Source organism: Helicoverpa zea, chromosome 3, assembly GCF_022581195.2.
Source record: "Helicoverpa zea isolate HzStark_Cry1AcR chromosome 3, ilHelZeax1.1, whole genome shotgun sequence".
NCBI classification, from domain to species: Eukaryota; Metazoa; Arthropoda; class Insecta; order Lepidoptera; family Noctuidae; genus Helicoverpa; species Helicoverpa zea.
In genome coordinates, this window is record NC_061454.1 from 8,285,728 (window position 1) to 8,308,861 (window position 23,134).

A 23,134-nucleotide genomic window follows, 5' to 3' on the forward strand; every position below is an offset into this window, starting at 1 on the left:
TGTCGCTTATGAATATGAGGCGTTATGATTATGAAAATATGCCCCGCCCCGAATATGGAATATGGAGGAGGGGGGCCCGTGTAGCGCGTGCGAATGGGCGAAGTTTGATTTATGAGCCGGGCGCGGCCCCGCCTCCCTGTCATAACCGTATACCTGGTGCGCGCGCGCGCTGCCGCCCGCCGCCCGCCGCCGCCTCGCGCTCAGTCCCGCTTCAGATGGCGAGTGGTGCGCCCGGTCACACGCCGCGTCCGCTCCGCACCGAGTACTTCGTCCGAGCCGAGTAGCCGGCGCCGCGCGCGAGTGTCCTAGTGTTCGAGCGGCGAGCTGCCGCCTGCCATGCGCCGGCCCTGAGCCCTAGCGCCGCCAGCGGACACCATGCCGCGCGTCAAGCCCTCCTGCGTCCGCCGCGTCTCCATCGGTACTTAGCGTTGCACCCGACATCTCACACGACACACGGTCGCCGCCACATCTCACCCTGCCGCTCTGTGACCCACTCTCACCAGGAATTACATGTGTTATTGTCGTACGTTATTGTTGAATCCACGATTTCATATCGTACCGATAAAATGATTCAGTTAGCGACGATCAAATTTGGCATACATCAGAAAGTGAGCACTAAAATTCGTCACCAGCGGGGTGAGTAAACAGTGCAGTGAATTTACACACTTGACAGTATTTTGTAGTTAGTTGAACGGAACATAACTTATTAGGGAGGTATGTAGAGCTTACTGTTTATTCAAACATGATGCTTAAAAAAAACTTTTTAAGCTATCATTGAAGTGTTAAAGTTACATCATAAAAAAGTGCATTTTTTGGATTTTGTGGATAGTGCAGGAAAAATACATCATACCTAATTTACAATCTGAAAAAACTTGCTTAGTAAAGTTATTGCTAAGCGGGCCTGGAAATGTCAAAATTAATGTTTAAGAAAGTTGAATTAATAACATTTAATTGCCGGAAAATATGAGTCAGACCGGAAGAGTTTACATTTTCCAGGAAGCGAGAGATGTAAAAATAAATAGTGAACCTTAAGCCGGAGTACCGCTTACAGTGTAGCGAACTTGGCTATCGCTCTGCCGTGCGCTAAATATCTTAAATGGTCCAATTAAAAAACGGTTACGACCAACCAATAGGTCGAATTTCAAAATGTTTATTACCACCGATATAAATAGAAAGCTTATTGTGGCTTAGCATTTATTTGTGTAGGCTATTCTGTTGCATTACAACTATTAGCCACTGTGTCCAGTTTTATGACTACAACTATTAATAATCTGGACAGATATCATTGAAACACTATTTATAATACAATTTATGATGTCGTTTTTACTAGCTTTAAATAATATGAATTATTGTAGGACTGTTTTATTGCGATAGATTGTAGTTTTATAAATAATTTTGTGACTATTATGGAAATGACACTGAGTGACTAAAGAGTTGGATGGATTCCATAAACATAATATTTCTGACCATAGCAATAAATTATTTTTTCATGGTAGTAGAGGTCTGTAAATATTTTTTGAACTGAAGTGAGTGGGATATGATGTGTGGTTTTGCGACGGCCGGCACACATATACAGTATGTTATTTATTCATTTTTGTTTTTGTTCTTGTTTACTCCACTTTACACATCTGATTAAATAAGAACTTTCTTTAATGTAATTACCTACTTATATATATTTGATCAGTCAAATTTTTTATGCTTCATAACTAAAGATTTAAATTTTGGAATCAAAAGCGAAGAAAATTTTCTTTTATTTGAAATAAGTGTCAAAAATGTTAGATTTTGTATTTAACACCTAAAACAGTTCTCAGCCAAAAATTTACCGAAGTATTTTAAGTTATATTCAAAATTTAAAAGTGGTCACAAAATTTTATTCATACCACTAATTTTATGCACAACCTCGTATAATAATAGATTTAATTTAATTTGACTTTTTAAGACAGTGTTAGAAGAACTTTGGAAAATTTTACTATATCTGGTCCTGAAGACATTCTAAGCGTCAATCTATTTTGTTACAAACAAGTTATTTTAGGTTCCTATAAATTTTTCATTTTAGGTATTTTATTTTTAATTTTAACCTTTTTTTAATTTGTCAACCATAAATATTTTAAGATTGTCTAATAGAGACACTACCTACATATATTTGCATGTCTAATATAATTTTAATAGCACATTATCGCTGCGCCCCGCGGCGTCGCCCGTAATATTAATGATTTCACAGTTCATCACTCAACCTGGCTTGACGTTCTCAAAATAATAACCTTGTAAACACTATTTATAGACCACATTGTCATTTATAAATATTTGTTAAACAGATGATAGTAGGGTCAATAAAGCACTCATTTGAAATTGATATTAGGTAGAATTTCAGTCAATTTATTCTGACAACGTTATATCTTCAAAATAATATCACGTAGTCAAAGAACTATTGAATAACAATGCTTATATGTGTTACTAGACGTTTACCCGCGGTTTAACCCGTGTCCCGTGGGAACTACTGCCCGTGTCAGGATAAAATAAAACCTATGTTACTAGGGAGAAGAGTGGCTTTCCAGCAGTGAAATCATTTTTGAAATTGGTTCAGTAGGTGCATTTGGAGCCTTTAGGGTACAAGTCCAACCATGAAAAAAAATGATTATTTTTTATCATATTGGTATAGATGACAGAACTTAACTATTTCATATTAACGTTGGAATAACTTTTTATTTTTGGGTCAGATGAAACAATCGTTTTTCGATTTTCCCCCTTCCACTTTCACTTCCGGTCTGACTTCCTGATTTTACTGAACCTTTTAATGGGCTATTCTTGTATTACTTACATTTTAATTTTAGTCAATTGGGTGCTTTAATTGTTTATGGGTTTTGATACTTTTTTATGTAACACCAATATAATAATGAGTTAAGGGTAGGTGAACACATAATATGTATAATTAAGTAGGTCCTACAACATTTTACAAAATTGGAAACTAGATTTATTTTAATACTTTTCTAGATTATATGAGTATATTTTTGCTTTGACATTAAGTACCTACTAGCTAGGTAGGTACTTTCTAAGATTGGTACTAGATATTTATTTCTTTACCTACATCTGAACCTGGGGACATTTTGACTGTAGCGATTACACTCTGATGGAACGATAGCTCCACGGTGTCGCCTAAATACCATTATTAATAATGGCACTGATAGTATAACTGTACTCGTCCATTACTGATTAAAAAGCAATATCTTCATAGCCCGGAATGACACATTGTCAAAGTTTATTGTGGCCGCATGCCGCCATCGCTCTGCTCGCTTTAACTCATTGCTCGTTTTACGAGTGTTCTATAAAATATTTATAGCAGACATTCTATCTGCTAACGATTCAAATAACCTATTCATATTCTTATGAAATACTTATATTCTTTATTTGTTTGGTCGACTAATAAATTAAAAAACAAAACTCGTTAAATATCTAAGCCGGTTCTAAATCTGACTAAAATGAAAGATCACTATGCATATCGCCGTTCATTTACCTTGAATGATGAATAATAATTACTGTTCATGTATAAATTATAGACTTTCTGTCAGTAGATTAATTAGCATCGACATATTTTAATGGCGATTGTAATAACATAAATAGCACCTACTAGTCTATAAACATGTTGCCTACATTCAGTCTACGGTCGGAATGTTTGGCAGTTCAACACTCAGGAAATAATTTTAAAGACTTTCCTTGAGCATAATAGGGTGATTCAATATTGATAAGTTTCCTTTGTGAGGACGTTGGACAATGTCGAGCAATATGAATATCCGCAACGGGCGAGCAGAACCTTTTCATATTTGTGCGTAACGCGGCGGCGGGCGGCGCGCGACACACAGCCTCTTTGAGTCTCAGCGATCTGGCACACCGCTACACTGTCAAACACCAACAAACAGATACCACTAATCCTTCTCCTTACAAATAACTATTAAACGCACCGGCATCTCGCTACAAATGAGTTATTTAATCCCCCGCCGCAACATTATCCCGGATTATATCATGTTTTGTGTCGGTGCTCACTTACCCGGCCGCTTTTCAAAACACCACAAACTTACACAAAAAAAACTGTATTATGAAACAAATATTCTAAAGTGTACACCGACCGCATGACATAGGCAGGTAATAACTATAAAAAAGATATATTTAAAATATTAAACCGGTGAAAGTATAAGGTGATAAGCAAATTTATGCACCAAAAATAAATTTGGAAATCTTTAATTTAACAATATACCTAGTAGGGCCAGTAAGTGGCAATCGGAGTCAAGTTTTGGAATCTCGATAAATTAATATGCGGGGAGGTACTTATGTTCACATAGTTTATATATTTAAGTGGTATATTTTGTAAATGCACACAGGTGTGTGGCTAATTAAGAAAGTCTTAAACTGGAATTTGCTTCCGTATAAAGTATCGATGGGTCGTGAATGTCGCGATATAGTTAAGAGTCGGTCGTTTAATAACTTGCTAATTATTATTAGGTGCGTTTAACGCGCGTGTGATCCGTGAACGCGCGATTAACGTTGTGAAGCCGAATTCAGATTTTGGTAGCTTCTGTTATCCTTGACCGACCTTCTTGTTGTTATAAAGATACGCGTGGTATTCCACAGATAGGTAATGTTTTGTTTACTCCCGTGTCTCTTTCAAAGTTCAATTTATTTTAAAATATTTATAGATAGAGTTATCTAGGTGGTCTGTAATTGCATATTCTTCGGTATATAAGCAGGTTGCTAATACCTACATTTTTTTAGAATGTTTAATATATCTGATTAGAAGATATTGATTATCTCAAATCTTGAGTTATTTCATTTTTTTCAGTAAGTAGATGTATTCTGCTTTAAAGATGTTTGCAAAGATTATTACATATTAATAGATACATATTTGGTTCATAGCGAAATTAATTTAGACAGTAATATTAATTTAGTATGTTAGGTATATTAATTATTCTTAAACATATTATTTTTCGATAAAAACCAGTTTCATGTTAAGCTCAAAAATATGTTTTAGATCCGATATAGAAGCTTTCATTAAAATATCGATAAATTATTAATAATTTGCATATTATTCTTAATTCAATTAATAAAATATAATTTTAATACTGTGGTTATTTTTAGGTGAGGCATATACTTAATTCAATACTTCCTTGGTAAAATTTAAATTGTAGGTTACCTAATAGATAAACATCTTAGTAGGTTTACCTAAGTTACCTGCTACATTTCCTTTTTTTTACGTATCCGACTTTACTTTCCTAGGCGTAGAACTTCATTTTAAACAATCTTTTGTCATTATCTACCTACCTAATTCTGTCAATGCTCAAAAACTATTCTATTTTGAAAAATCATAATCTCAATAAAATTACTTTATGAACTGTCCTTTATCAAATTAGTAACCAAAATATAAAATTATATCGAACATAACAAAATAATATGAAGTCAAAAATGAAAATCAGTTATTGAAACTAAATTGTCGCGCCCTGAAATACGGATTTAATCAAAATACTCGCGTCATTGATAACGGTTTTCTATTGTATTGTATTCAGAATTATTTACATATTAATACATAAACAGAGAAAGCTATGAACATAGGTTTGAAAACATTAATACAATAAATAGTCATAAGTATTATGAAAGTTACACTTTTAGTTTCAGTTTCCATGACTACAAATACACTTTCAGAACAGACAAATGTCTTACAGAACCAAATAATATACTCAAATGTAGGTAAATAGTATGTAAATATGTGAATAACCTACTGAAAGAATAAAGATCAGGTCATTGTTTTGTCTAGCTTATTATGCTGAGGTACCTAAATTCTAATTAATCTACTTAAGTATAATAATAATAGATTAGGGTCAACGCCTACGTTTTTATTTAGACCTTCATATAACTTTGTACTTGCACAATAGGTACGGAAATAATATCTATTGATAATAAAATTAAGAAAACTTAAAGAAAAAAAAACATTCCAAGGTAACCTAACTACACATATCCTAATCTTCGTTCGAACGATTTTTTCTTCGGTACTCATTTCCCATAAGTAGAATAATTTTCAAATAAGACTGGTTGGCTAGGTATTTATAAAAACCTTCTTATCCGTGATACTTAATTTAAAAACATGAAAAACATTTCAGAATTATAATGAAAATGAATATTTCAGTCTATTAATATCTATTTGAGACATAATGAATCGATATATTTGAAAAACTGCAGCTTAATGGTCAATGAAATGAAAACTATTTAAATCACATTATTTATACCTATTACAAATCACTACCAGTTTTAATATCTATCGAATAATTTCTACGCGTATTTTCACGATTGAAAACTTCGAAACAAAAGTTTGATGTGAATGCGAATGTTCTGTCATGATATTTTTAGCTTTCTACCCTTTTCGTGTCGATTGTCACAAAGTTCGTACCGAACAAGGTTTTCGGGCGCGGTAACACGCTACAACTAGCGACATCTATTGATGAGTAGCCGACACTAGAAATTTACGCGTAACGCAATATTGGGCTGGTTTTTTATAACTATTGTTTGTTATTTTAATATTCAAGTGATAGTTTTCGGTTTATTGTGGTCTTTGCTAGTGAAGATCTTGCATAAATTGATTTTATTTATGGAATGAACTTATCTAAAAAGCATGTTGTGAAAAACTTTCTACAACATTTTGCAAATATTTTCCTTATGAAATAATATTACCCATATCATCAATCGTCAAGTTGTGTATAAAAATATATTCTACTTCTTCCGCGTCGTAACTTGACTATCTCGAAATTATATTCTCCTGGGATTTTGGTAAAATCTTGTGACAGCAGCTTCTCTACCTCGAAAAGGGACGTACACATCAAATAAAACCACCATTTGGGATTTCCCCTTGGTAGTGCTCGTATATCACTCATCTTTAGGTACCTCTTAACTTTTAAATGTGACATGGACTTTCATAAAGTTTGTAGTCCAGAAAATTATTTGAATTTCTTTAGAATATTTTATTTAAGTCAGTTCATCCGAAAATGGATTTCCAGTTATTTAAACATTTTGCTGATTTAGTCAGATCAGTTAGGCCTAAGGCATTTAGAGTTATACCAAGATAGCAACGTCACGATCGGCAGGACTGCATTCAGCACTTAATTTACAACAATTAATCACACATCAAACCACATTCATTCATACTTTACTAGTCATTTTATATTACACATCACACTGTTTGGCTTTTCATTAACCCTTTTTTTCGAGAGACATGATATTAACGTATTATTCCTTTGTTCTAGGTGAAAGTTCGGGATCGTGTTCCGAGGAGGATATTAACCATGTGTCTGACGATACGAGAGACCGGCCTGAAGCACACATGTGTCCGCGCTGTCAGGAACAGTTCGAGAACCTTCACGAGTTCCTGTACCACAAGCGACTCTGCGATGAGAAAGCGTTGCAAATGGGCGAGGAGAGAATGCACTCCGATCCGGAGGAAATGGTCGTTTCAGGCGATGAAGAGATGGATGGACCCAACAAACGATTAGAGCAGGTCCGACGGCATCGACAAGATGCGGAAAATAATAACAGCCTCGAGGATGGCGAGGCAGAAGTGCCTGAAGCCGACGTGCCGCCAGTTGGCTTGCCCTTCCCGGTGGCCGGCCACGTCACGCTCGAAGCTTTACAAAATACTAAAGTTGCCGTAGCACAATTTGCCGCGACTACAATGGCGAACAACGCAGATAACGAAGCGGCGTTACATGAACTGGCCGTGCTACAAAGCACGTTATTTACGCTGCAGCACCAACAAGTTTTTCAGCTACAATTAATACGCCAATTACAAAATCAATTGTCATTAACGCGACGGAAAGATGACCAGCTCCCGAGCCCGCCGCCGAGTGAACCAGAGCCGGTGCCGGTGCCTCCCGCTCGATCGCCGTCGCCGCCTCGTCCGCCACGGGAGCCTACTCCTGTCGCACCCCCTCCTCCTACTAGTCAAAGCTTACCGTCAACTCATTCGCATCTCACACCTAAGACGGAACCCTTATCCGTTCCTAAACTCCCAACCTCGTCTCCACCGATGATGTCCCATCCACCGTACAGCTCCATTTCCTCATCTTTAGCTTCTTCAATAATCACAAACAACGACCCGCCACCTTCTCTCAACGAACCAAATACGCTTGAAATGCTACAAAAGAGAGCACAAGAAGTGCTTGACAATGCGTCACAAGGCCTATTAGCCAACAATCTTGCCGATGAACTCGCTTTCCGTAAATCCGGAAAAATGTCACCATATGATGGAAAATCTGGTGGAAGAAACGAACCATTTTTCAAGCATCGCTGCCGTTACTGCGGAAAAGTGTTTGGAAGCGATTCTGCACTGCAAATCCACATTCGATCGCACACAGGTGAAAGACCTTTTAAGTGTAATGTATGTGGATCACGATTTACAACCAAAGGGAATCTCAAAGTACATTTCCAAAGACACACAGCAAAGTTTCCGCATGTCAAGATGAATCCCAATCCAGTACCAGAGCATTTGGATAAATACCACCCCCCGCTGTTAGCGCAGTTGTCGCCGGGACCAATTCCTGGAATGCCACCACATCCACTTCAATTCCCTCCGGGTGCGCCAGCTCCTTTTCCGCCAAGCTTGCCGTTGTACAGACCCCCACATCATGACTTATTACCACCTCGTCCGCTCGGAGACAAACCCCTACCGCCTCATCCATTATTTGCAATGCGAGAGGAACAAGACGCTCCGGCTGATCTCAGTAAACCATCTGCGCCGAGCCCTTCTCGATCAGCACCCGAGGTTAAGTCTGAACCCCAAGATGATGAGTGTCAACGAGATTCCAGTTTTGAAGACACTGACCGAGTATCTCCTAAGCGAGAACCTGACGAAAATGATGCCACGCAGGATCAAGAGCAAGACAGATATCCTTCGACCTCGCCCTACGACGACTGCAGCATGGACTCAAAATATAGCAATGAAGAACAAATCGGCAGAGAGAGTCCTCATGTGAAGCCCGATCCAGATCAACCGGAAAATCTCTCAAGTAAGAATTCACCGATAACCGGGCCAATTTCAATAGCAACGGGACTGCGTACTTTTCCTTCGTTTCCCCTGTTCCCTCAGTCTCCACCCAGCAGTATGTCCTCTGGTAGTTTAACTCCCTTCCCGAACACTGTTCAGAATGTCGTTGATGTAGATCTGGCACGTGATCCAATGTTTTATAATTCTCTTCTGCCTCGCCCTGGCAGCAATGATAACTCATGGGAAAGTTTAATAGAAATTACCAAAACATCTGAAACATCAAAGCTTCAACAGTTAGTCGATAATATTGACAATAAAGTTTCCGATCCCAACGAATGTATTGTATGCCACCGAGTTCTCTCTTGTAAGAGTGCGTTACAAATGCACTATCGTACGCACACCGGCGAGAGACCTTTCCGATGTAAATTGTGTGGCCGCTCTTTTACGACTAAGGGTAATTTAAAAACTCATATGGGTGTTCATCGCATAAAACCGCCAGCTCAAATGTTACATCAATGTCCAGTTTGCCATAAGAAATTTTCGGATCCTTCCATATTACACCAACACATACGACTTCATACGGGCGAGCGTGCCCAAATTCCTTACGACCATATCAGAAATATCGATATAGAGCGTTTTCCATCACTGAGTAACGGGTCAGACGTCAGCGACTATCAAGCTCAGCGCCCCTTCCCGCGCCCGATGTTCCCCACTCCGACCACTCCCGGCGACCGACGGGCGGACTCCCGCGGGACCGACGATGAGAGCGGCCGGGACGAGCGCGAGCCCGCTATTCGGGAGTTCGACGACGACTTAGATATGAAGGATCGTCGAACTTCGCCGCTCTCCGTCTGCGCCTCGGCGTCCGAAAGCGAAATAAAAACCATCACCACAACGGCTTCCCTCCCATCGGCGACAGGTTCGGAGAGCGGGCGGAGCGCGCGAGCCTCGCCACCGTCGCCCACCATGTCGACGCTGTCGACGCCGCCGCGGCTGCCGCTGCACTCGCCGCTGCCGTCGCCGCCCACGCCTATCGCCGCGCTGGGCGCGCTCGGAGGATCGCCCTTCAGCCCGCTCGGACTCGCGTTCCCTCCCGCAGGTATGCGATAGCGGGATCTTATATTTTCGTCCGCCCCGGTCGCCCGCATTTCCATTTCCTTGTATTGATCCTCGCCCACCACTAATAAATAAATCACCGGGCGCTCGAATACACGTCAAAGTCAACGACCAAAACTATATGTGGAAGAAATAACTCTCATTCATAATAAAACAGTGTAATCGTGCGTTCCGACTGTTGTACAATTAGTGACAACGAAACCGCATTGAACGATGGGTTTATTTGTGTGCAGTGCGCGGCAACACGACCTGTAACCTCTGCTACAAGACGTTCGCCTGCAACTCCGCTCTGGAGATACATTACCGGAGCCACACCAAGGAGCGACCATTTAAGTGCACCGTCTGCGATCGCGGATTCTCCACCAAGGTATGTCTCACACACTGCTCATTACACCTTGCATTCATATCTTTGAAATTCATATCTCTGTTCTCAAGTAAACGTTTGAACGGTAGAATAACTAAGCATAGGTACCAACAGTATATTTGAAGCTAGTTAACGTGTAATGTGTCTTCCTAACAATGCCGTGATATGACTATCATGTAATAGTCACGTACCTACATACTCGAAGCTCAGATTGAGTGACTTTGGCTTTCAGCCAGTTCATACTTTATTGTTACACAAATAGCGAGACGAACGTGTTTACGACATTTCCACTAATTTTCACTACATCTAAAGAAATTCATTGATAATAAAATCTTTTCAAATATAAAATACTAGGCCCAAACCGTGGCTCTACCTATGTACAAGTGGGTTAAGAATTTCTAAAATTTAGTTCATTCCGACATCGCATTGATATTAAAACATATCTATTAATATTGTTCTTACTTTCTAAATGACACTTAAATGAATTGTAATTACATACAATATCTTCAATAAACGCGATAAAATTTTAAATTAGCTTGTTATAATTAAAACAGTCCTTTGAACTTATTTCTTTTAAGAACTTACATTATACGTCTGAACGTTTTCCCGGTTGTTTTATTGTTTGAATTGTATGCTCTGCCTAACCTCTATTTGCATACAAGCAGTAGTTAGAGTTATACAAGTAGGTAGTTAAGTAAAGCGACGACAGGACGTATATAGTTCGTTTTATGTTTTAGTTGTTTCGTTTGATAAATACCACGATGCAAGCGGGGCATCGTATTCCAAGTTGAAGGCGAGACATCGACAAGCGAGCGTTGTGCGCGACTAACTTCATGCGCCGGTTTCATTTCATCCAAGTTTCAGTGCATTAATTTTGCAGGCAGTAATTACAAGTCGCTAGTCGGCGCCTCTAGTTCGCATTAGTTTTAGCTGTTGTCTTCCTCCGTCGCCTCGCATCCGAGCTGTTGCCGGCTCGCCGAGTAATTGACGACTAACTGCGCAAACTTGTAGGCTCGTTTGTTCCGATTTAATCAAAACTATGTACTGCCTTACTGATCGCACTCGCAGTTTTATGAATGGTTTATAATTAAGATCACCTTTGTATTAATGTCGCGGCCTGTAAGGTAATGCATCTCATATCAGCACAAATGCAACCACTTGTTAGCCGTGGGCCCGGCTACATTTAACATCGCTTCCATCTACAGATAATTAAACTTTGTTTATTATCCAACTTCGCTGCCTTATAGATAATCGCAAATTGAACTGTACGTCATGTCATTAATTTATTACTTTGCGATAAAATGTATTTTGCATATGATACGGGCACCAACTACATTAATCGATCTAAAGTGTATCCCTGCCCACATATTTCCCGGAGTAACGTCTCTTTTCCTGTGTTGTCTTTTATTTTTATACCTAGACCACAGTTAACATCTCAATTAGTAAGATGAAGCCTGAGGGAAGCTCAAGTAACCGACTATGTATAAAAGAAAGATGCTCTGACCGCAAGACGCACGCTAACCGCAAAGATTTCTGAATAGGCTTCCGTTAAAGTGCACCTTTATGAAAATGTAGATGTTTAATTTCCGCGACGGAAATATAATGAGACTATCGTTTCCATAGTGATAGATATATATGACATACATTTGTATATTTGTTGAAGAACTGGAATGAGAGCAGTTACGAGAGTTATAATTATTTCGCAAGCGAATTTAACGTTACGAATATTCATGATTTTTATTATTTATCTCTGTCAGCGCTAATTTGCTACTTAAATACCACCGTTCTCGACGAAATAATAATTATGCAAACGTTCGGCTTCTCTTTTTATAACACACCTATCATGTTATCGTTATAACATATTATTGTAACTGTTTAATTACACTTAACTAATCAGAATGTTCGCACTTAAGGTTACTAATGAACATCTGAGAAAAACTCTTTTATTAATATTAATACTTAAAAACAAACAGCTAAATAATAATGTGAAACATTTATTAGCAGGTAGATACGGACAAAATGAATTAATTCAATATTTTAGACAATAAATAAAGGTAGTTAAAAGCATTTTTATGATGATACAAGTTTTATACTCGGTTCGGCCAATATTTCAAGCGTGTAGTGTAAAGCTGCGCTTGCGACGCTCCATCGCGTCGCGCCACAAAAATGATAAGTCATAAAAACAACGTCACGGAAAACGATCGGAATATTAATTCATGTCGTAAAATATTTATTGCTTATAAATCCTTGAGCCTTTACCTACGCTTCTCGTCATAAAAAGATTATTTATGCTTGACAAAGTAACATTTTTCGTATATTTCCGAAAGTGACCAGGGTGCTTATCAATAAAATATAGGGGAGATGTTCCTAAAACGGGTAGGCTTTGCCATTCGTATATTATATTTCTTAGTGTGAACCTGTGAGTGTAGAGCGGTGCACTACCCCCCCGCCGATCACGGTCAGTTGGCTCGCGAGCCTAGAGCGAGCGTTTTCGAGGTAAGACGTAAAAAAAGTTTTTTGCAGAGTTTACTAAAAAAAATCGGATTATGCTAGTGCTGACTACTCAAATATGGTGCAAGATACGGTTTTCGCAGTTTTGTATTATCATTTTGCATGTTATATGCCTAATAATTGTGAATACTTAGTGGTCTCCTTGTTTACTATTTTAAGGTTAAGGTAGTTGAAATTTAAAATGTGCTTTTGGGCAAAACGAGTAGGGGCATAACGGGTGACTACCCGATGCGAAATAAGGGGCCACTTCCTCAATTGATCCCACAGAAAGCTAATCGAAGACAAAGGAAGCCACAGAGAGCTGAAGAAGTACAGGAACAGCTTGATAAAGAAATTAAAATATGTTTTCTCTGATTTTTAACAAAATTATCTGCTGGTAGAATTATAATTTCAAATGTAACATTTAATAAAGTAAAAAAGTGAACTAGACTGATCAAAATAAGAAAACTGTTAAACATAATTAAGGAGACTAATTAACGATAAAGATTTCCTGGATAATAGGAGGCTAAGATATGTTTTCTAATTCATTTATCACATATATTCATTCATTACCTGCTTTGCCCAAAGGCGCTACCCGTTTTAGGACCCCCCTGAGGGCAAAGCGGGTATGTCGAAGGGGTTTATTTTTTTGATTTTTTTCTGAATTTTGAAGAAGATTACTAAGACTGTCTTATATTTTCCAAAGTTTATTATATAAACAACCCTATGAGTACAATTACAAGTCGCATGTAATGTTCTTGGTTATTTTATTTAACATCTTCCCTTAGCTTACCCGTTTTAGGAACATCTCCCCTAGGTTATTTACGATGGCACCGAGGTTGAGAGTTTAAACCCCCTCAAAGACGGCTTGCGTACCTTTATTGGCTTAATTAAGTTCTTCTGATAAACAAAGCAGCGCTTACTTAAACCCAGCATATCTATGATTTACATTTGTGCTGACCCAGAAGTCCAGATAACTTTGAAAGAAACATAAATATACGTGATACGCATGTCAATTCTCATGTTCAGCTAAAATGATTTAGATAAACTTACTTTATTTATCCTGAAAGCTTTTAAGCCGCTTGCTGAAAATAATAGGTCTGAACTAAAACTTGCCATTTTTGTCCTGTTTTGTTAAACACGCTTTTCATACCAATCTACTTAGTTACATTAGGTACCTACCTATTACACAATTTTCCTTAAACACCGAAATCAAAAATTCAAAGTAAAGAGTCAACCATGAATTTGTAGCCTACGTTTACAAGTTCCATAAGTATTATGTTCCTTAATAAATCACTATGACAAACGTATTTTTAAGGAAAAATCAAAAACGTATTTTCAGCAAGAGTTGAATTACCGATTCTATTCAAACCACCTTCGTGTAACATACCAAACTATCGATGTTTCCAGAAATCAATTTCGTACTGTAAACGATTTTCCGAGTAAAATGATAAAGCATGACAATGTCGGCCACTAAATAAATACCTAACAATTCCTATTGGTCACGATATGACTGATGTTACTCCCAATATGACCACTCCTTACTGTGACTCATTATAGGTACTTTATAATGCCAATGACAGATTGACGTTAGGTATTACAATAATAAATTATTATCATTGTACATAATTGACAATATAGCAAAACTAGATTTCTGTTAAGGTATTGCTTGCAAGAAATTCTAATGAGCGATTGTCTTTGAATAGATGTAGGAGACGTCATTTTAGCTTGATTAGATGCCAATTATTTAAAACACCTACATTATTGCCTGTTTGAAATATGAATTAATAATACTTATCAATACAAATAACAATTATATACATAAAATTCACAATACAAGGGACAATAAACCTTTTAATTTTTACGAAAGTAAAAAGGATGAGAACTTTACCAAAAAGTTACCTAAAATGTTTTCATCCCTTTATTACCTACAGAATATTCTGGTCATACCAGTTTAGTAAGCAGGAGAACAAATGGGACACATTTCAACAACGAATGCGTTGCAAATGACTAGTTTAAAACAAACGACAATTTATTTTGTACATAGTAAAATATTAACGCCAAACCATCTGTAGATGTTAACAATGTAACCGACGGTAATGCTGCGATGATCCACTTAACATTTATTTGTACTTTATAAGAAAATTAGGCTGCCGAATCGAATTTCTAATCATTAGAATTTGTAGGAATGTACAAGTAAGAAACGCGTTTAAATGGAACTCTGTATGTTGGTATGCCGTAAGATTGAACTGAAAGGAACTGGTTCGAGTGATGATAGTGAGAGACAAGCCTCCAGTCACATCCTACGCATAGTTGCGAATGCCTCGGTATTGCAGTGTGTCGCTTTCATCAGACCTCAGTAGATCCGACGCACTTTGTTCCGACACCAACTCAAATCACTAACAATGTGCTAACAAATATAAGCATGCGTTCATGTTCACATATTTTCAAATACACCCAAAGGTCACCCAAAGAGAGATCCGTATTTTTAGGCTAAATAAATCTACAAAAAATGGGCCTACCCTTTTAAAAAAACATGAAGGGAATAAATACGCATATCCCTCAAATGATTGAAAGCCAAAAACGAGGTGCTTGCACTTCGAATCTAAAATGATAGATCCCAAATCTGTCCGAACCTTGACCGAGTTTTATGTTGGGACCTTATATCGACCGTGGTCGAGTTATTCTGGGGTTGCACTCAATGACCGGGATACGGACAGGGGGGCGAAACGTTTTATTATAAATATAAATATACGACACGATAATAAAAAACGCGTCAATCATTCATACAATTCCCAGGAAAGTAGCCTTGATACGAAAATAGAGACCGCAGGACTCGACTTAAAATGGTCGATAATGAATTTGGCGTTTTAAATCCATTTATCTTTTAAAGAACTTTTTGGAAGCACGAAAGAACATAGAAATTGAAATGAAAAATTCATATAAACTAAATTAACGTTAAGTTTTCAATTTAAATCCAGGGTGCAGATCTCATTGTCCCGGGTTAGTGATTTTAAAGATGGCGGCACTAGGCGTTACCGCTAGTGCCTGAACCAACCGCTTACAAACACATTTAAAATTACAATAAGTGTCGGGGACACTGCACCGACGAAAGTTCACGCGCCAAACTATTTATCGATTATTCCAATCTTCTTGTAAATACAAGTAGGTACAATAGTATACCTACCTAGTCAGTTTATTGTCTGGAATAAGACAAGAGAAATAATACTCATGGTTTATAAATTAAAACACCCTGAAATCATGTTGGTAGATATCATTGTATTTATGTTTGAATCTGAATTTATAACTGGAGGCCACTGTTAATGTTTTGATAATGTTATGAAGTTATGTCTCATAAATGTTGAAATTGAATTAAATTTTATATTAAATAAGATTATTTTTAACCTTTATCTACTTTGTTGTTATTCAGGTTAAGGAGTATGGTCAAATGACAATAGCATCATCATAATAAAGCATCGAAGCACATGAAATTTTTAATATATTAAAAAATGATTACTAAGGTAGTATCATGCCGACGCCTAATGACTTGCCAGGAATTTATCTAGGGCAGATTTAACTCTACATGGTCTCCAAAATCTATTCACTACTCTGTCCTGGATCTAACATGGTCCTTTAAATTCATATCTGAAATATATTCAATGCAGTATTCTGTTTTCATGTTTTCACACGATCAACTGTGTCCATGTGTAAATACTAGGCACCTAAGTACTTATCTATTGGTAAATATCTAGCCAGCAACCATTACCGATTATAATATAAGTCAGATAGGCAATTAAATAAATCCATATTCCCAAGCTTATACGCATTCAAACAGCTTAATAAATTCAGTAGCAATTTAGCGATTTATAACTACTAAACTAATGCAGGTACAGGCAAAGTTATTAACCGCCACAGCGTAGAAATAATGACCCAGATGCTTAGAATGCGAAGTCATATATTGTAGAATTATTGCATTTACGCTCCTGAATACTCCAAACTTAAGGGACCATAGACATTATTACCTAAATAAAGCAATTGGTATTAAATCATGAGTTATGCATAAATACAGCCTTTGAATACTGAAACGCCACTTAAGTTTTTGTCGCGCAACACACGCGTAAGTGACAAAGATAGAAAGAGATTTAAACGCCCCTCAAAACGGAAAGGTCCGATCATTATTTTCTGGTTGTCAATGTTTTCGGTTAATTTTAAAAATATTAGTCATCAAGTAGTATGATGATTAATGCGATGCCTATCAAACGAAGCCGTTTTTATACCGAGGCGCGAGGCGTTTTTCATCATTGTGAAAATAATTAACTTCTACTGAAATGTTCGTTTCGGTGAGATAGTTCAATGTATTCTTAGATATCGATGGACTATGATTGCTGTAATACCCTACGTGACATCAAAACATTCAACGAAATCAATCTGAAGTTAATAGAACCCATATTTATCTATCTATGGAACTATGGAATATTTTGTGGTAGAAAAGTCATCATATGGACCAATTTAGTAAATTCTTTATTAAATAATGCACTGTGTACGAGGCTTAAGTTAGTTGAAAATTCCTTATGACCTATGAAATATGAATATGAAAAATTCTATATCAATATTTATGTAAACTGACATTTCAAAAAACGCTTCCCCAAAATCAAAAGTTAAATATAATATTATCATCGGTGAATAAGAATTAGCCACTTAAATATTATTTAATGGACTAAGTGGTCAATATATTAATATAAATCACCATCTTTTATGTTTCAACAGGTCTTAATTAATTTATTTTATTTATTTATGTCAGCTTGTACATTTATTTATAACCGTTGGGAATTATTAGCTGAATTCTAAACAAAAGCAATATTAAGCATAACTACAAATAGAATATGGAGAAGCCATACTGACACACCCGTTTCGCAGTCCGATAACGCCAATAGCTGTTCTTTATCATATTCAATGCAAACTACATGAACAATCGATTCCTGTAAGAAGGAATATCGGTTTTTTTTTTAATAACTATGTTCTTGGTTTAAATAGCATGCTGATTGTCATTTGTCCTTTTACTACTAAGCAGACCTCTTTAGACCCTTCCCTAGTTATCATATTATTACTGTTGGTATCTTTGTGCTATGTTTATTAGTTCTACGCTTATTCTTCCATAATTTACAACTATGTAAAGGAACAAACTCGGTTCTATTTCAATGTAAAGTTTTGATTCCCACCTTTGTTTACATAATTGGAAATTACTGTGACCTCGATATAGGCCGAATAGTTATTAAGTCATTACGATAGTAGATAGTCCCCTCATACACACAGTATAAAACACTTGGCCTCATACCCACCGTATGAGCGTTCATGCGAACACTAAACAGCTTCCCTTGTATTGAGAATGTCTAAGTTGCCCTGTCCCGTACTTGTGTAAAGTGTGTACCTATAACTGTGTGTATTTGTCCCACGGTGCTGAGTGCGAGTGCTGCGTGTGTAACACCCTGTGTATTTGTGGTTCCAGAGCAGTGGCGGCGGTTGCCGGTGCGGTAGGCGCGCGCGCGCACCCCGCCCCCCGCACGCCACTGCTTTGGACCTGTGGAACGCCTTCGTTTACCCGGTATGCGAGAGTGACGCCTGGCCGAGGATCGACCAACTATCACGAGCGTTTTATTTGCTTACTTAGCTGCATGCTTAGTCTTCTTTATTTAGTTATCAAGTCTCCCAAGTCAATGCTTAAGCGCTCCTGATAAGTCCTGTTCTTTTGTTTAGTTACTATAACTAACAGACTATTAACGCGTGTACCTAAAATCCTCCTATCTTGTGACGCACTTGGCATTTAAATTATATATACTTTATAATAAAACTGTTCAAAAGTAAAGCAGTTTCGCAACGCTTAAAAAAAATAATTAATTATGTAGTTAATTAACACATTAAATACCTACGTTTTTTAAAGCTTAGCGTTGGTAGGATAATCTTGCTAAATGACCGTTAAAAGTCGACGTCGTATTAGATATTACGCTTACAGACATAGCTGTGTCGTGTATCAGTTGGTTACAATTTGTTTCTATCGTCCTCAGGGCAACATGAAGCAACACATGCTGACGCACAAGATCCGCGACGTGCCACCCGGGTTCGACAAGAGCTCGAGTGGAGCCGACGACACCCGGGAGGCCAGCCCCGACCGGCGCTCCTCGCCCGACAAGCTCGACCTCAAGCGCTCGCCGCCCGCGCACCCGCCGCCGCAGATGACGCATCCCCCACCTATCGATATGCCGCCACTGCCCAAACGGCCCAGCGGTGAGTTACGACTTCACAGCTTAGATTTCAGAATGTCTAATTCAACAATGATTCCATTCCCTATGTCTTACTTTCATTCAAATTGTTCCTAATTGTTATTTTTCTCCCCAGTACCCAGCGGGCCAACACACCCCCCACCGCCGGCATCATCCAAGCACCTTTGCGGAGTGTGCCGCAAGAACTTCTCCTCGTCGTCCGCGTTACAGATCCACATGCGTACTCACACCGGGGACAAACCTTTCCGATGCGCCGTGTGCCAGAAGGCCTTCACTACGAAGGGTAACCTTAAGGTAAGCATCATTTGAATCCTAATAAACTTGATACATTACCTACTATGGACTCAAAAGATTTGATTTTATTTGTGAGTACAAGGTTACATGTGTTAATCTGTATTGTGTTGTCTACAGGTGCATATGGGAACGCACATGTGGAGTGGCGGTGCGTCACGGCGCGGACGGCGCATGTCGCTTGAGCTGCCCCCGCGGCCGCTACATGAGCCGCACGATCTACTGCGCCGCCCCGACCTCTTCTACCCATACCTGCCCGCGCCCTTCCTTAACGGCATGCAGCAAAAGGTAAAAGATAACACTAGATTCCATCCATAAATAAAAAAAACCGTCTTGTAGTTGGTTCTAGCACTAAAACTATTATTTTTGTCCAACAGCTGAATGAAATATCAGTGATACAGCAGAGCGCGGGCCAAAACGGTGTAGCAGGAAAATTCCCCGGACTTCTCGGTTTCGGAGCATTTGGAGGTGCGCGACCAGGTGCTGCGTCGCCACTGGAACGACCGCCATCACTGGAGGGCGGTGACGAGAGGCAAGCCGCGATGCGCGAGCTGGCCGAGCGCGGTCGGGAGCTGGCGGAGCGGAGCCGGCAGATGCGCGAGGACAGCGAGTACCGGTCGCCGCCGGCGCACGGAGCGCACGCGCCGCCGGCGGCGCAGGCGTCGCCACCCGCCCCGCATCACCAGCACGGGCTGGCGCCGCTGCCGCCGCCCGCGCGCACCGAGGGCCTGACGGTCTAGGCGGGCCGCAGCTGCCCCTCGTACATTCCAGAGGCCCGGCGGCCGCGGCCACGTCGTGTCTATATTGTACAAAGAGTTAGAGTCTAGTGAGAGTGCGGACCGGCCGTTCGCGGCGAGGCGAGCTGTTGTAGCGTAATTATGTCCGAAGTTTAGCGCTATGTACCGTTGTTATTCCACGTGTTATTACGCCTAGTATTACTGTAAGTAACTTATTTTGCACGAGTACGGGCCTGGGGCAATCGGGGGCTCGTCACGAGCTCCACGTTTATGTCATTACTCTGTGATAGTGCACATTGGGAGCTGTGTGCGACGTACCGACAGCGTTCAGAGGAAACGATGTCGTCGCAATCACGCAGTCGAATGTGCTATGACATCAAAAATTAAATATAAATTATCCCAAAAATTAAATAATTTTCATAAAACTATATCTTTTTAAATTAAATGTACATAATTTGTAAAATAAATAGTATTGTAATGAACAAGTAGATATAAACTTGAATTTAATAAAATATTACATATATATTATTATATTGTACGACTACACTGGAGTGCAATATGCATGATTTTGTCTTTTGCCACATTCCAAATGATTGATGTTACTGTAAAAACAGGTTTGTAACAACTAATAGTTTCCTGATAACAATAGCATTATTTTATCCATCAGTGGATTTTTAAATGTAAAATAATAATTATTCTGTACCTACGATTTATAGATATTGCACATTGTATAAAATACCGAAAATTTACCTAGTTCTCGGAAATTCTATTACCTATCTATTGTCTTTAGGTATTCAATATTGTATTACAATACATTTAATTGTAACAGAGGTTAATGACATATTCATATCATGTAAATTAAAAGTATTTGCATTTGAGGTCTATAGTTATAAGTATTTAGAGTCATAGCTATTATATTGCTTTAGAATACTTCAACATATCTTTGTAAAAATGTGAGCGACTGGTGTTTGACGAGACGTTGACTAAGTACTTAACGGTTATATACTATGTAGTATCACCGGCACTGTACGCAGACTGACCACGACTATGTACACACATTTATATTACATTTCTTTCCAAATATGCATTTTCTCAATGCTTGTTAGTAGACGCCGTAGTCCAGTTGCTGATAAATTTAATTATTTTTAAACAAATATGTATTATGTATTTTATACTTTCGACACTATAGTTCGGCCATTCAGAGAATGCGTTCCTGACACGTCGCGATTGAACTGACGACGTAACTACATTCATTGATTATTGATATAATAATGTTGTTTTAATGCTCCTCAATTGTTAAAACGGTAAACAACCAGCAAAAATATTTTTATCGTAACTGCAACGCCATTGCAAAGTTACGTCGTCAGTTCAATCGCGACGTGTCAGGAACGCATTCTCTGAATGGCCGAACTATAGTTATCTGTGTATAAAATGTCCTACTAAATTATTTATAAATTATAAATCATGCATACACTCTTAGTATTAAAAGAACGCTTGCGGGGCGATAGGCCCCGCGCGCCAGTTTAGTTGTCTAGAATAAATTCTCATAGCACCTACGAGCTAATTATTATATCAAGTTGCAAATAGATCTTAGAGAGTAGTATTAGTCATGAATATGATGTGTCATGTCATGTCAGTATAAATAATCATTGTAAATTATTAAATGTTTATGTAAATGTCCAAAAAGTATTCAAATTATTTAAAAAAGCAATTATTATACTAATAATTATTTTCTTTTTTGTTATTCCTTTACCTTCACCCACCTTTTTAGTTTTTACTTTTTGAAATACTATTCGTCAACAAACCGAAATGTTATATAGAACACAAGTCAGTTCGAACAAAATAAAATTGGCAAAAATCCTGAAAGTAAATTATAAAATATTCTATCTATAGCACATGAATCTCAATGTTGGAATATATCTCATAATCTTGAGCCTGGCTAGATAACTCAAAAAGGTTTGTATGAAAATACCTTTTCGAGTTGCATAAAGTTAAAATTTAGAAGCACCTATCGCGAGCCGCGGGCGGCCGAGCGTCATCTGTTACGGTATAGAAGTGCCGTCTAGGGCCACGCAAGGCTATCACCATTTTCATACAAATTTCGGATATACGGAATTCCGGCTTAAAATAGGAGGAACGAGTAATTGCATATGCAATATGCAATGAGCGCTGCAATTGACTTTGATAATAACTTAAGTGACAAACTTAGTTATCACTATCCGCATTAGTGGAAAGATCTCATCAATACGAATATAAGGCCAAACACGAGGTAGTTAATATGTACCGTTGCCGAGTATACCTCCCGGTATTTATAATTATTATTTGTTTGATACCCTATCAACCTACCGAAAAACCTTCATACATACATACTTATAGGTCAAACTCAGACCCATTTTCTGAGTTGATTAAAGCACTAAATCCTTTTCCGGAATTTATCAAATACTTTTCGGAAAACCGCATCCAAATTGCTTCAACCAAACACGAGATAATTGCAGACAATCATACATACATACGAACAGGTCAAACTGAGAACCTCTTTTTAAAGTCGGTTAAAAACCCGTTCCGCTGGACAAAGACCAACGTAAGGCTCTCTTGCAGTAAGACTAATGCCCATTTTCACCAACAAATACCTTAATTTAGGGATCCCCTAAGAGCATTTAGGGAACACTTAATACGAATTTCGTTTTCACCAAAGTTTTAAGTGTCCCTTATAACCTTTATTATTGGGGGAGCCCTTATTCTAAGTGACACCTAGTTAGGGGAACGTTAAGAGATTGTTGGTGAAAACGGGCATAAAAAACCCAAAACATGTTTCTTCCATTAACATGATTGCATTGCATAT

General features: G+C 38.3%; 1 protein-coding gene across 4 annotated transcripts; it reads left to right on the forward strand.

The window, feature by feature from the left end:
- The first annotated feature begins 220 nt into the window (after nucleotides 1-220).
- LOC124646112 (homeotic protein spalt-major) lies at nucleotides 221-22,025 on the forward strand. 4 transcript variants are annotated; one of them, XM_047186185.1, is made up of 10 exons: nucleotides 221-418; nucleotides 7,281-9,038; nucleotides 9,936-10,115; nucleotides 10,366-10,499; nucleotides 18,493-18,588; nucleotides 19,049-19,268; nucleotides 19,380-19,558; nucleotides 19,676-19,843; nucleotides 19,933-21,477; nucleotides 21,707-22,025. In XM_047186185.1, exons 1-9 carry the CDS (start codon nucleotides 376-378, stop codon nucleotides 20,293-20,295), a joined length of 3,141 nt encoding a protein of 1,046 aa, XP_047042141.1. In that variant the 5' UTR covers nucleotides 221-375; the 3' UTR covers nucleotides 20,296-21,477; nucleotides 21,707-22,025. The 4 variants fall into 4 exon arrangements, with proteins under 4 accessions (XP_047042141.1, XP_047042140.1, XP_047042142.1 ...); XM_047186184.1 differs by having other exon boundaries at nucleotides 7,281-10,115; XM_047186186.1 differs by lacking the exon at nucleotides 18,493-18,588.
- Nucleotides 22,026-23,134: the final 1,109 nt, after the last annotated feature.